The sequence below is a fragment of the Macrotis lagotis genome, chromosome 8 (assembly GCF_037893015.1).
Source record: "Macrotis lagotis isolate mMagLag1 chromosome 8, bilby.v1.9.chrom.fasta, whole genome shotgun sequence".
In the NCBI taxonomy this organism is placed as follows: domain Eukaryota; kingdom Metazoa; phylum Chordata; class Mammalia; order Peramelemorphia; family Peramelidae; genus Macrotis; species Macrotis lagotis.
The window spans coordinates 79,242,919-79,255,880 of record NC_133665.1 but is presented as its reverse complement, the minus strand read 5'-3'; the positions used below and the strand labels follow the sequence as shown (position 1 = coordinate 79,255,880).

At 34.1% G+C, this 12,962-nt stretch overlaps 1 protein-coding gene and 1 long non-coding RNA gene across 11 annotated transcripts in view; one reads left to right on the top strand and one right to left on the bottom strand.

Moving 5' to 3' along the window:
- The window catches only part of LOC141495787 (uncharacterized), a 235,569-nt gene that overhangs the window by 86,514 nt on the left and 136,093 nt on the right, over positions 1 to 12,962 (bottom strand). The gene's annotated exons all lie outside the window — the stretch shown is intronic.
- Positions 1 to 12,962, top strand: part of MPDZ (multiple PDZ domain crumbs cell polarity complex component) — a 301,840-nt gene that overhangs the window by 283,382 nt on the left and 5,496 nt on the right. For all 9 annotated transcript variants that reach the window (XM_074197510.1, XM_074197518.1, XM_074197517.1 and 6 more), the window contains 6 exons: positions 1,914 to 2,004; positions 4,935 to 4,978; positions 7,178 to 7,300; positions 8,900 to 9,004; positions 10,784 to 10,896; positions 12,469 to 12,592. In XM_074197510.1, the coding sequence (XP_074053611.1) occupies positions 1,914 to 2,004; positions 4,935 to 4,978; positions 7,178 to 7,300; positions 8,900 to 9,004; positions 10,784 to 10,896; positions 12,469 to 12,592 (600 nt within the window). The remainder of the gene's footprint in view (positions 1 to 1,913; positions 2,005 to 4,934; positions 4,979 to 7,177; positions 7,301 to 8,899; positions 9,005 to 10,783; positions 10,897 to 12,468; positions 12,593 to 12,962) is intronic.

Here is a 12,962-nt window from a genome sequence, read left to right as displayed (position 1 = left end):
ATTCCTGCCTTGAAACATGGACTCATAGTATTAGGAAAATGTAAATATCCTTTCAAAAATCTGTTGTAGGACTCCACCAAAATTACCTTGGAAAGAAATCTAAGTGCCATTTAAAAATGGCATTATAATGTTATTAACATTAAAGCAGAAAATTTTTAATAATTTCCTCCTGTTCTGCTTTAAGTTCATTTCCTTTGTGTAAATGAACAACACATAGACCACCATACATACATTATCCCATGATATACTTCAAGATTTAGAAGTTTATAGAGGCAGTTTAGTGTCATGGATAGAGACTTGAAACCAGAAGGAACTGGACTCAAAAACTTTCTCTGACACCTTAGGGTTGTTTCCCCTGGCTAAGGCACTTAATCTCTCAATGTTCCAGGCAACTCTAAGACTGAAAATTGCATAAAAGATGCCAGCTTGCATTGGTAGAGGAAGATCCTTCACCTGGGAATTATTTATACTAATAAAATCATAATTTGAATTTTTATTCTAGTATTTCAAGATGGTTAGTATTTTCTTTTTTCTAGAGACTAAGTAATTCCTTCACCAGGATTTTCATTTCTCATTTTCTTTTTTTTTAAATTGTTACTGTTCTTTTTTGTTTTCCAAGACATTCAGTTCAAAATATATCCCTCCAATCTTCCCTATGCTCAAGCTATAACAAAAACAAAGGACAATAGTTTAGATAAGAACTATTCCAAACCCACACCCTTTCACCTAACATCTTTTAATCCTTCCAATTTTCATTACATAATCCTGGAACTGGAAGAAGTAACAACAAAGAGCACCAAAGAATGCTGAAATCTATATGGAATTACTTTGTAGAAAGCTCAATATTATTCTCAGTTCTGTATTCATTCATAAAGTCAATTTGCACAAATTTTATTAGTAAGATTGACTTTTGTTTTCTAAATAAATCAGCCTGCTTTTGCCACCTTTAAATTCACAGAATTTTAGACTTAGAAAAGGATTCAGCGCTCTAGCCTGATTTCTGTCTAAATTATGAATCAACTTCAACTTCTTTGGAAATGAAAGCTGACCCAGTCTCACCTTCAACACTCACAGCTTCTAAAAGTTCACATTGCCTAAGAAGTGTCATCACCCCATTCCATTATTTTATTTGTTTAGGGGCAATTATTGGGAAGATTTTCTTTGTGTTGTGTTGAAATTCCAGAAAGAGTCAATTCAATCTTCTTTTTTTTAACACAATATATGTAAATTAGTTAACTATCCTGGCAATACCTCAGGCTCACAGGGCTATCTTAATTTGAACTCTTTTCCCTCTGATATTAATTCCTTCTCTCAAATTTAAAGGGTGGTTTTCCAATGAATGAACTTATTCTTTAATAGCATTTACAATAATTCCTTGTATAGAGCTGGCAGTATGTGTGTATGTATGTGTTTCTGTCTGTGTTTGTGTGTGTGTGTGTGTGTGTGTGTGTGTGTGTGTGTGTGCAGGTGTATATGTGTATTTGTTTATCATCAGGCCTATTGCAATCATTTGACCTACCTCTTCCTAATTGATAAGGAATGACACAAAATTTTTGTGTACCTTTAATAATAATTTCACCTCCTAAAAGTATCATGAATTAAAATGCTATTATTTTCCCAGTTTGATGAGAATGGTGTCTCCAAAGTCTCTTAAAAGTCTTTTTGAAGCTAAGCTGATTTATCTGAGATGCATAAACTTTGTAATTTGGCAAATGCGGCCAATGAAAAAAGTGAGAAGAAATGAAATGGCATAAGAAAAGGCAAAGTCAGCCTTCAAAATAGAACATTATCAGTGTAATCCTTATGTTTTAAATGTTAATTGACAAGAAACCATTGAAATTTTAAAATTAAGCAGGTTTTTTTTTGTAACATTCTAAATTTGAAAGAATAATTAAGATCTTATTTTTCTCTAGATGAGTGAAGGAAGTCTATCATCCTTCACTTTCCCTCTTTCTGGATCGAACACATCAGAGTCATTTGACAGTGTTTCAAAGAAGAATACCTGTAAGATTAAATTGATATTTGAATTAAATTGTATATTAAAGTGGGATTTTCTTCCACTAGACTTGACCTGTAGTCTTTTCCTCTAAAATAGCTTAATAATGTGGAAAGTGATCTATTCTGAAATTATCTCCTATGAAGTTACATCCCTTGGAATCTGTACTTTAAAATTATTAAGTCTGGGAGTTTACTGGATGAAATGCTGGTCCAGGCAACTGGATTTTTATCCTAGTTCTGATGTTTCCTATCTGTGGGACCATGGACACGTTACTTTATTCCCTGAGCATCAGTTTGCTAATCTATAAAATTATAGATAAAGTGGAGACAGTAGTATTTGTACTGTCTGCTCACAGGTTATTGCACTTGATCAACTTTAAATTGTCTAAATATACATTTAAGTACATACTTATGTGAATATAAAGATATATAAGACCCAAATGTTCTCAAGTATCTTATTTTCCTCTTGCTGGAGGAAAACACATAAGTAACTATGATACAAAGAATATACTCAACAAAAAGTCAAGTCAACAAGCATTTATTCCAGTGCTTCCTACATGTCAGACACTAAACTCTAAGCTGAGGATACAAAGAAAGGGGTAGGGAAAACCAGCCCCTGTTCTCAGTGACCTCCCAGCTTAACGTGAGAGACATCATGTAAATAACTATGTACAAACAAGATATATACAGTGTAAACTGGAAAAAAATCTAAGAGGTAAAAGCTGTAGCTGAGACTTGAAGTAGAGAAATCAGAATGTGGAGATGACTAGGAATAATATTCTAGGCATTGGAGAAAGCCAGTGAAAATACTCAGAATAGGATCGTGGAGGGTCTTGGTTGAGGAACAGAAAGGAGAACAATGTCACTGGACTGCAGAATTGGTGGGGGGGAGAGTGTAGAGAAGAGATAAAGGTATAAAAATATTAAAAAATTAGGAAAAACCAAGTTATGAAGTGCTTTAAAATTGAAAAAAGGTTTTATGTATGATCCCATAGGCAATAGGGAGCCACTGAAGTTTATTAAATGGGGGTTGAAATGGTCAGACCTGCACATTAGGAAATTCACTTTGGCAGCTCAGTGAAAGATGTGTTGGCATGGGGTGCTGTGAAGGTGACAATATCTGGTAGTCCCGCCCTGTCAAGGATCAGAATCTTTGAGTATAGACCCAAAAACATGGTTAGCACCTATCATGTAAGGAACAATTTAGCTAAATATTAAGTCATCAACCTTAAGGCAGGGAGACCAATCAGGGCTGTTATAGAAGTCCATGTGTGAGGTGATGAGATCCTGTACCAGGGTAGTGGAAGTGTCAGAGGAGATGAGTTCATATACTGTAAATGTGGGAGAATACACAAGACTTGGCAACTGATTTCATATAGGGACTGAGATAGAGTAAGAATTGTATGATGACTCTTAGGTTTTAAGCCTAGGTAAGACATTTGAAAGAGATTTTTTTTTTAACTCCGAGAGAGTATGTATATAAAGGAATGTGTAATGAAGACAAAAAATGGAATGATCTAGAGAGGCTTTAAGAAAGTGACATTCAAATTAGACCTTGAAGAAAGGAACTTTAATAGAGAGAAATTGAGGAGAGAGAGTTATTGTAGCCAAGACTTATGACCTATTATTATTGCATAAATAGGACTGAACAGGATAGACCTAGATAGTATATGATTTTAGCAGGTGGAAATAGGTTTTAATTTAATTAGCTAAATCATAGGGAGTTACTTTAGGAACATAGAAATGAAGGGATTTTCCTGGGTCATCCAGTTAGTAAGTGTCAGATTGAAATTTGAATCCAGAATTGTTTGACTCTAAACCCAACTCTCTTGAACTCCAATGTCTTTTTTTCTTCTCTTATATTATTATCATTATTGTTGTTAAATCAAGATTCTATAAACTTTCTTATTAAGCAGCTTGGTATTTTTATTGCTTTTTTTTTCTATTAGCATTAGTAAATCCTGTGTGTGTGTGTGTGTGTATATATACATATACATATACATATATACATACATATATATATATATATATATATATATTTTTTTTTTCAGGCACTCCCACAGTAAACACTGATTTTTCCATAATTATTCTATTTTTAAACTGAGAATTCATGCTTTCCTTCTCATGTGTAAATTATGTGAAAATTGCATCTGAGGAATTTTGGCCATGAATATTGGTTGAGGCTTGCCCAAATTTATAAAAACTAACCATATGGTGGTCTCAGTTTTCATTTTTTTCCAATACTTTAGGGTCCATGATTTTATTTGTATAGATACTCCTTCTACTGACTCAAATAACATGTTTCTTTAATTGCTGAAAAAAATATATCACATGGTGGGTCAGGGCTCTTAGGATTTAATGCTTAGATGGATTGCTCCTTACATGATGAGTGTTTACTATGTTATTGGATCTTTACTCAAATACTGCTGTTTGACAGGGTGGGACTATCAGATACTCTCACCTTCATAGCACCCACAAACCCAGGAAGGCCTTAGGGTTGGACTTTAGTGAATTAGTCAGCTAAAAATGTGTTTAATATTAACAAAATTAAACTTCTTGGATCTGTAGGGAGTTTTATATGAAATCATAACTATAATCCCTGAGGCTATGCATTCATGACTTTATAAAGTGACTGAGTTCCTAACTCATTCAGAATGGACCATATAGTTAGATAGTGTATAAAATGAGAAGAAAGAAAGTGGGGGGGTGGTATAAGGTTAGTTCTGACTTTTAAAATAGGAAAGTTTTTTAGAAAGGGTGGATTGATAGCAGGTAATGGTTTAGAAATGGTTCTTCCAAAAAAAATAAAGGGGAACCTAACTCATCTCATAACATGCTCCATGTCAGGCTCTGTTTGTATTTCATTTGATTGGCTCAGCCTCGTTTATTGACATTATCATTGTAATAACTTTGTTTCATTCTTTTTCATTTTACAGTGGCTTTGGAAATACAAGGATTAAGAACAGTTGAAATAAAAAAGGTAAGTTGGACCAGAAAGCCATGTAAACTATTCATTTGAGAGACATGGAAAGATCCATTTTCTGGATAACTGTCTTGTCATTTTAAGATACTCAGTGGGGAAAAAATGTTTGGTCAGTGCAATGTGGCCTGGTTTAATGAAGCAGAAGTAGATAGCAGAGATTGCAGAATTCCCTGTGGAAAGTAACTATTAAGTATTGTAGAACACCCATATTCTAAGAAAAATTGTTGTCTACACATTTCACTTTGTCTCCAAAAATCAAATTATTTCCTTTTCCTCCTCTTAATTTTTCTTAATCATCAAACTGAATATTTTCTCTGCAGCAAACACTTCTTAATTTGACCACTAACATATTTCATGAAAACAACTGAGATAAGAGAAACACGAATATATATTTTTAAGATAATATTTTATTTTTCCTCAATTACTTGCAAAAACAATTTTATTCATTCTTTCAAGTTTTGAGTTTTCATATGAATCACTTTGGGCAAAAAACTCAAGCAAAATAAAGTGAAAAATAGATTTAAACCATATCAATTCTTTCTCTGGAAGCAAGAAGCATTTATTATCTATCATGAGTCCTTTGTGATTATCTTGGATCATTATGTTGCTGAAAATAGCTAAGTCATTAACAGCTCTTCATTGTACAATATTTCTATTACTGTGTACAGTGTTCTCCTGGTTCTACTTGTATCAGTTCATATAAGGTTTTCCAGCTTTTTCCTGAAACATTCTATTTTTCCTTTCTTATAGCACAATAATATTCCATTAGAACCATATACCACAACTTTTTCAGTCATTCCCCAATTAATGGGAATCCTCTCTATTCTAATTCTTAGCTGTCATTAAAAGAGCCACTATAAATATTTTGTACAAAGAGATTGTTTTCCTCTTTTCAAAAATTTCCTTGGTACACAGATTTAGTAGTGGTATTGCTGGATCAAAGGGTATTCAGAATTTGTGTACCTTTTGAGGATAGTTCCAAATTGATTGTCAGAACTGCAGAATTACTCTACCAACTGTGCATTGGTGCCCCAGTTTTCACACATCCCTTACAACATTTATCATTTTCCTTTTTTGTCAAATTAGTCAATCTGATGGGTATGAAGTGGTACCTCAGAGTTGTTTTAATTTGCATTTCTCTAACATAGTGATTTAGAGCATTTTTATATGATTATAGAAAGCCTTGATTTCTTTTTTTGAAAACTGTCTATTCATATCCTTCAACCATTTATCAGTTGAGCAATGATTTGTATTCTTAAAATTTGATTTGGTTCTCTAAATATTTGATAAATGAAGTCAGTATGAGAAATACTTGTAAATTGTCCCCTAGTTTTCTACTTTCCTTTTAATTTTGGTTGCGAAAATTTTTTAAAATTTTATATAGTCAAAATGATTCATTTTATATTTCTTGGTGCTCTCTCTAGTTTGTTTAGTCCTAAATTCTTTCCTTATCTATAGATCTGACAAGGAACTATTTGATATTCCCCCAATTTGCTTAAGAAAATCTGAATACTTTAAATGTTTAATTTTTATTTATTTACTCTACTTGATAGGACAATTCTTTGAGTAAATTCATTTAAAGGAAGCTCAAAATCAGAGTTTATGCATTCATATATTCACAACAGCACTGAGTGCGACAAATTGCATGACTTATGCAAAGAACTCAGAGTCTTTCTGTTATTCTGCCACACCATATTTGAGCCTAGTTTCTGATCCAGGCACTGCATTCTCCCTCTGGTTTCTTAGATTTTTCTCTTCCCCCTCTCCCCTCCCTCTTATCTTCCATGGCATCTCTTTAACTCTGACATTTTAAGGACCAATCTGAATCTTCTTGCTCATCTCTGCTCAGAAATCTGCTCTCAGCAATTTTTTTTTGTCCCAGGAATAAAGATTTGGAAGAAAAAACAGTTTATTTTACCTACTTCCCAAAGTTGTGGGGAGAATAAAAATGAGATAGTATTTGTAAATTACGTTGTAATCCATAAAATGGCATATAAACATTCATTGTTATTAATAGCAGTAATAAACAGGTCATGGCTTCTACCACAGATAAAGATGATGTAAAAATCTTAATTATGGCTTTCTATTCATTGTGCTTCACCATAAGATAGGAATACACTTATGAAATGTTATACAGCAGAATTCAAATGAAGAATGTTTTTTTAATGGAAAATTTTATTTTTCTTCTTTTGGCAGGGTCCTGCTGACTCACTGGGAGTCAGCATTGCTGGAGGTGTAGGCAGTCCACTTGGTGATGTCCCAATATTCATTGCCATGATGCATCCAAATGGAGTTGCTGCACAGACCCAGAAACTCAGAGTAATTTAACTCTATAAGTCCTCAGACATATTTCTGGTGGGAGAATTTGGTACTCTCTCTGACCTTCTTGCTGGATTACAGATCAAAACCCCTGAAGCTTAAATACTTAGCCAATCAAACTGATCAAAGTTGAGGCAGAGGCATTTTTGGTAAAAAGTAGAATACTTACAAGGAAGAAGAAAGTTATTTTATAATTCCAAACTTGCTAACAAGAAGTCAGTGATCTATAAATATAGCTAACATTTTTGGCTTAATAAAACTATAGCAAGATAAAATGTACAATGTCTTAAATTTTACTTTGATTTGAATTGAAATAAATGATAATTTTTTTGAGCAATAACTAGTTTGTATGTATAGTTGGTTTGAAAGTCTCTGATCTTCTGAATTAAGTGATTATTAGATAGAATTTGTATAAGATTACGAATTTTTATCCAAGGTCAGTGTAATATCACAACATTATACCTTCTTTTGTGTACACATTCTAATGGTCTACCTGTCAACTTTAGTAGTCCACTCCCTGAGAGTTTGGCCCATCTGCTGGCTAAAAATGTTATCTTTTTTTTCTTAAAGGTAGATTGTGTGTGAAATGATCCAAACACTAATACACCTCTATGAAAAGCTGCCAACACTAAGCTGCCACAAATGGGTCCACATAATTAAAAGCATTCTACAGGAATATTCCAGCTATATTGAAACTTTGCTCTAGTTTGGACTGAAATGCTGGCCCAAAGGGGGTCAGGCTGAACAATCTGGCTCTAAAATCTTATGTGCATGTCAGATAGCAATCCAGACACTTTAGATGAATTTACTGTTAAGGATGAAAAAAGAAATAAACTACAAATTCACAAACTGTATCAGTTTAAGGCAATAAATACATATTGTACTAAAGAAAAAAAATGCAAATATAAAACACTGTTCAAAATAAATACAGAATTACCGCAATGCAACTAGGGGAAATGGAAAAGACTTTTAAAGGGAATTTACTCTTGAATTAAGGCATGAGGGTTGCTAGAGGTTCTACAAAGGAGAATTGAGAAGAACATTGCAGGAATAGTGGACAGTTATTGTAAAGGAATGGAGATAGAAGATAGATGGCCTTGTTATATATAGGCAGGCCAGTTTGGCTGGAAGATTGAATTGTAAGGGAGAATAATGTAAAATCTCAACTCAAGCTATAAAGTGCTATATTAAAAAGCCTATTTTAAGCTACTTTTTCATTAACTACCTAAGAACTGAGAACAAAAAATTAATTGTGCACACATAGTTGTGCCTCAAGTGTGAAATAAAAATTCCAAAAAATTAGTTTATAAATAATGCAATCATAAAATATCATAAAGAAGATAAGACTAAAAGATCTCTAAGGTCTCTTTCAGCACTGATAGTCCTTCTTCTGTTGGTAAGGATTGGCTTTACCCAGCAGGGAAGAATTTCTTAAAAATGTTAAAAATTTATAGATTTGCTAAGAGGTAATTATGATTTATCATGAACTGGAGAAGGAATTAGTCTTAGGACTTCTGAGGTCCAAATACTTGAATTTTCAGGGATGCTCATGCTAGCTTTGTTATTATAATAGTGGTGTGTTTTGTTTCTCTTCCCAAGGTTGGGGATAGGATTGTGAGTATTTGTGGAACTTCAACTGAAGGTATGACTCATTCCCAAGCAGTGAACTTACTGAAAAGTGCTTCTGGCTCCATTGAAGTGCAGGTAAGAGTTTTGTCTATAGCCCTTTTCAGACAGTATAGGTGACTTGAGGATAAATGACATAAAGCAAAAACAAAACTTCTGGAGTGGCTAGGTGGTGCAGTGGATAGACCACCGGTCCTGGAGTCAGGAGTACTTGAGTTCAAATCTGGCCTCAGATACTTAATAATTACCTAGCTGTGTGGCCTTGGGCAAGCCACTTAACCCCATTTGACTTGCAAAAACTTAAAAAAAAAAACCAAAAACCAAAAACTTCCCAAACTGTTAAATCCTCAATGCTAATATTTTAATATTTATCATTTCCTTCTTAAATTTATAAATTCAGCAGTTTTAGAAAGAACTAAAGATACTTTCTTCAACATTTTTCTTCCTCCTTGGTATTAGCATGTTGTATACCTTTGGGGGAAAAATTAAAAGACTGTACTTTTCAATTATTAGACTCAATTATTGACCCAGAGGCCAAGATTGCCAAAGAAAACTCTTAAACAGTAATTTACAAGATATCATTTAATAAAATGAAGAGACCTTTGAATTTGTAGTTATATTGTATATAATAATAATAATAATAATAATAATAATAATAATAATAATGTAAGCACAAACAATTTTGAAAGACTTAAGAACTCTGCTGAAGGAGTGACCCATCATAATTCCTGGGTACTCAAGAGGAAACATGCTGTCTACTTTTTTTGTTGTTGTTTTGTTTTTGTTTTTGCAAGGCAATGGGGTTGTGTAACTTTCCCAGGATCACACAGCTAGGTTACTATTAAGTGGCTGAGGCTGGATTTGAACTGAGGTCCTCTTGACTCTAGGGCCAGTACTCTATCCATTATGTCACCAGTTGCCCTGCCATCTACTTTTTTTTGGGGGGGGGGGTTTGGTTTTTTCTAGGCAATGGGGTTAAGTGATTTGCCCAAGGTCACAGCTAGGTAATTATTAGGCTGGATTATTATTATTATAGGCTGGATTTGAATTCAGATATTCCTGACTCCAGGGCCGGTGCTCTATCCACTGTGTCACCTAGCTGCCCCTGTGCCATCTACTTTGATGGAGAGGCAATGGCCTTTGGGTTTAAATAGAGAACGTTTTCTTTTTCTTTTTATATACACCAATATGGGAATTTATTTTACTTTGACAACAAGTTTTTTTTTCTTTTTTAATTTGGGGAAGGGGTAGAAGACCGAGAATATGAATTCTCATTCATTGAAAAAAAAGTTAATTTAAAAAACTTATATAACATATTTTGAAGATTCTCCCTCCCACAGGAAGTTCTCTTCAATTTTTGTGACTATATTTTTTTAAAAAAGATGGATTAAAAAAAAAGATTGATGTTGAGATCAGAAGCATCACATAAGCTTCTGTGATGGACTTATGTTGAAGAATGCAAAGCACCTGAGACAGAGCTGATGGTTTCAGAACACAGACTGAAACACATTTTTTTCCTCTTTCTTTTACTTTATTTCTCATGAGGTTCTATATTTTTGTGGGGGAGGGGGTATGTTTCCTCTTAAACAAGAATATTTTAGCAATGTATAAAGAATTGTGGAGTTTGAACAGAGACTTGAATAGTCCTTTAGGATCTGATTTCTCTCCCATCACATTTAACTTGGATCAATGTATACTGTGGAAACAATGTAAAAACTAGGACTGCCTTCTGTGGGGAGGTGAGGGATGGGGGGGGGAGCAAGATTGGAGGAAAAGTTGTGGAATTCAAAATAAATAAAAAAGAAGCAGTTACAAAAAACTCAAAGAAGTCTTATTTTGCCTCTTTTTTCCATGCAGGTGGTAGCTGGAGGAGATGTTAGTGTTGTCACCAGTCCACATCAGGAACCAGCTGGCTCTAGTCTTTCTTTTACAGGCTTGACATCAAACAGTATTTTTCAGGATGATTTGGGGTAAAGACATATATTTTTGGTGATGTAAAATTTAAGGGTGTTTATCACTGGAAATGTAGAATTGTGAAGAATAACTGAAGAAGAAGCAAGTATGGTTTCACATCTCTTATTTCCTATATAACCAAACACTCATTCTCTGTTCTCAATATCATGACCTTCCCAATTCCCTGCAAATGCTGATGTACAGATGACAATAATATTAATAATAATAGCAAACTAGGCATAAGTACCATGAATTCTTCTGCCTTTTTTAAAAGTGTAATGGAATGAAAAACCATATACTAAATGCATAAGTGTGGTGTGTTGGAGAGACAGTTGACCTGGGAACTAAGAAATTTTAGGTTCAAATCCTCCCTGTGATGCATCTCTACTGTGTAACCCTGAACAAGTCACTTAAGCTTTCAATTCTCTATGCAATCTCTTTAAGTCTCAGACTAAGTTGCAGAGAAAGTACTGAAGCTGGAAGGATTTCTTTAACTGGAAACTTCCTTCTTGTTTAAGTGATTGGCAGGCATTTCTGACTCTGTGACTCTATTTGGGGTTCTTTTATCAAATATACTAGAGTGATTTGCCATTTCCTTCTCCAGCTCATTCAACACATGAGAAAACTGAGTCAAAGAGGCTAAAGTAATTTGTTCAGGGTCACACAGCTAGTAAATATCTATGGCCAGATTTCAATTCAGAAAGTCTTCTTGATTACAGACCCAATGTTCTATTCACTGCACCACCCACCTGCCCCTGAGAACTTTCTACATTAATGAAATTATAGGTTAAGCTCTTATCCCTTTATGGGGATAGAATGAATTAATTAAGGCAGATTGAATGAATTAAAATTAAGACCATCTCCAAATGGAGCATGGCCTGGGTTGGTAGTCTAGAGAGGCTGATGTGGACTGGACCACTCCATGAGGTGGAGCTGTCAAATTGTGTCTTTTGTCCTCTAGCTTATTAGAAATAAGCCCTGAAATCAACAATTACATAATCTCCTTTTTCATTAATGCAAAAGCCTGGAACTACACAGTAAATGATGGCACAAATAAATGAGGGGCATTTGTAAAGGACTTGATGCTATTGTCACATCCACTTTCTTATAGTCTCGGTTCTTGTCTCTGCACAGTGGGATGCTCATATAAATCACATTACTTGAATAGTCCACTAAATTGCAGCCCTCTGTCTCCAAAGTAGAGAACAAATAAACTTCTGGACTGAGTTGAGAACATGCTGTGAATATTTTAGTGTATAAAGGAACTGTAAATGAGTAATAGATTTAAGGTGTTAAGGGGGATTTCATTAGATTATGCAAATTTAGAATTTCCAGCATAGAAAACATTAGCAAGTTAAAAACTACTCCTAATATACCTGCTGCCAGAAATGGGAAGAGTAACTAACTTTCTTTTCAGATAATTTCATACCACCGTTTGCAGGGAATTGGGAAGGTCATGATATTGAGAACAGAGAATGAGTGTTTGGTTATATAGAAAATAAGAGATGTGAAACCATTCTTGTTGCTTCTTCAGTTATTCTATACCCACATACTAAAAATCTTCTTTTCTTTTCCTCCCTCTATTTTAGCCCTCCCCAATATAAGAGTATTACTCTTGATCGAGGACCAGATGGTCTAGGTTTCAGTATAGTGGGAGGATATGGCAGCCCACATGGAGACTTACCCATTTATGTTAAAACAGTATTTGCAAAGGTAAGAATACTCATTTTAACCATCCCATTCTCTCCTAAACATTCATTATTAGTGGTCAGCAGCTGGCTTATTAGTTTATGGCCTGAGGTAAATGCCAAATGGCCAGCAGTTGATCATTTTCTTTGGGAACTCCCTACAGGAATGAGCTATTAAAATTTTTATCCAGTTTTATGCTTAGTTGCATTTAAAGAGAAATGAACCCAAATTAAAATTGTATATTATGCTATGGAAACACACTATAGTGTTAAAATTCATTTAGTAATTGGGACCTTTCCTTTTATCAGTGAAAACAGAGCCTAATGGTATAAAATGTCCTTAAAGTCTAAGTGCAGTTTTCAAGTTAACTAGTTTAAATATTTTATTATACACA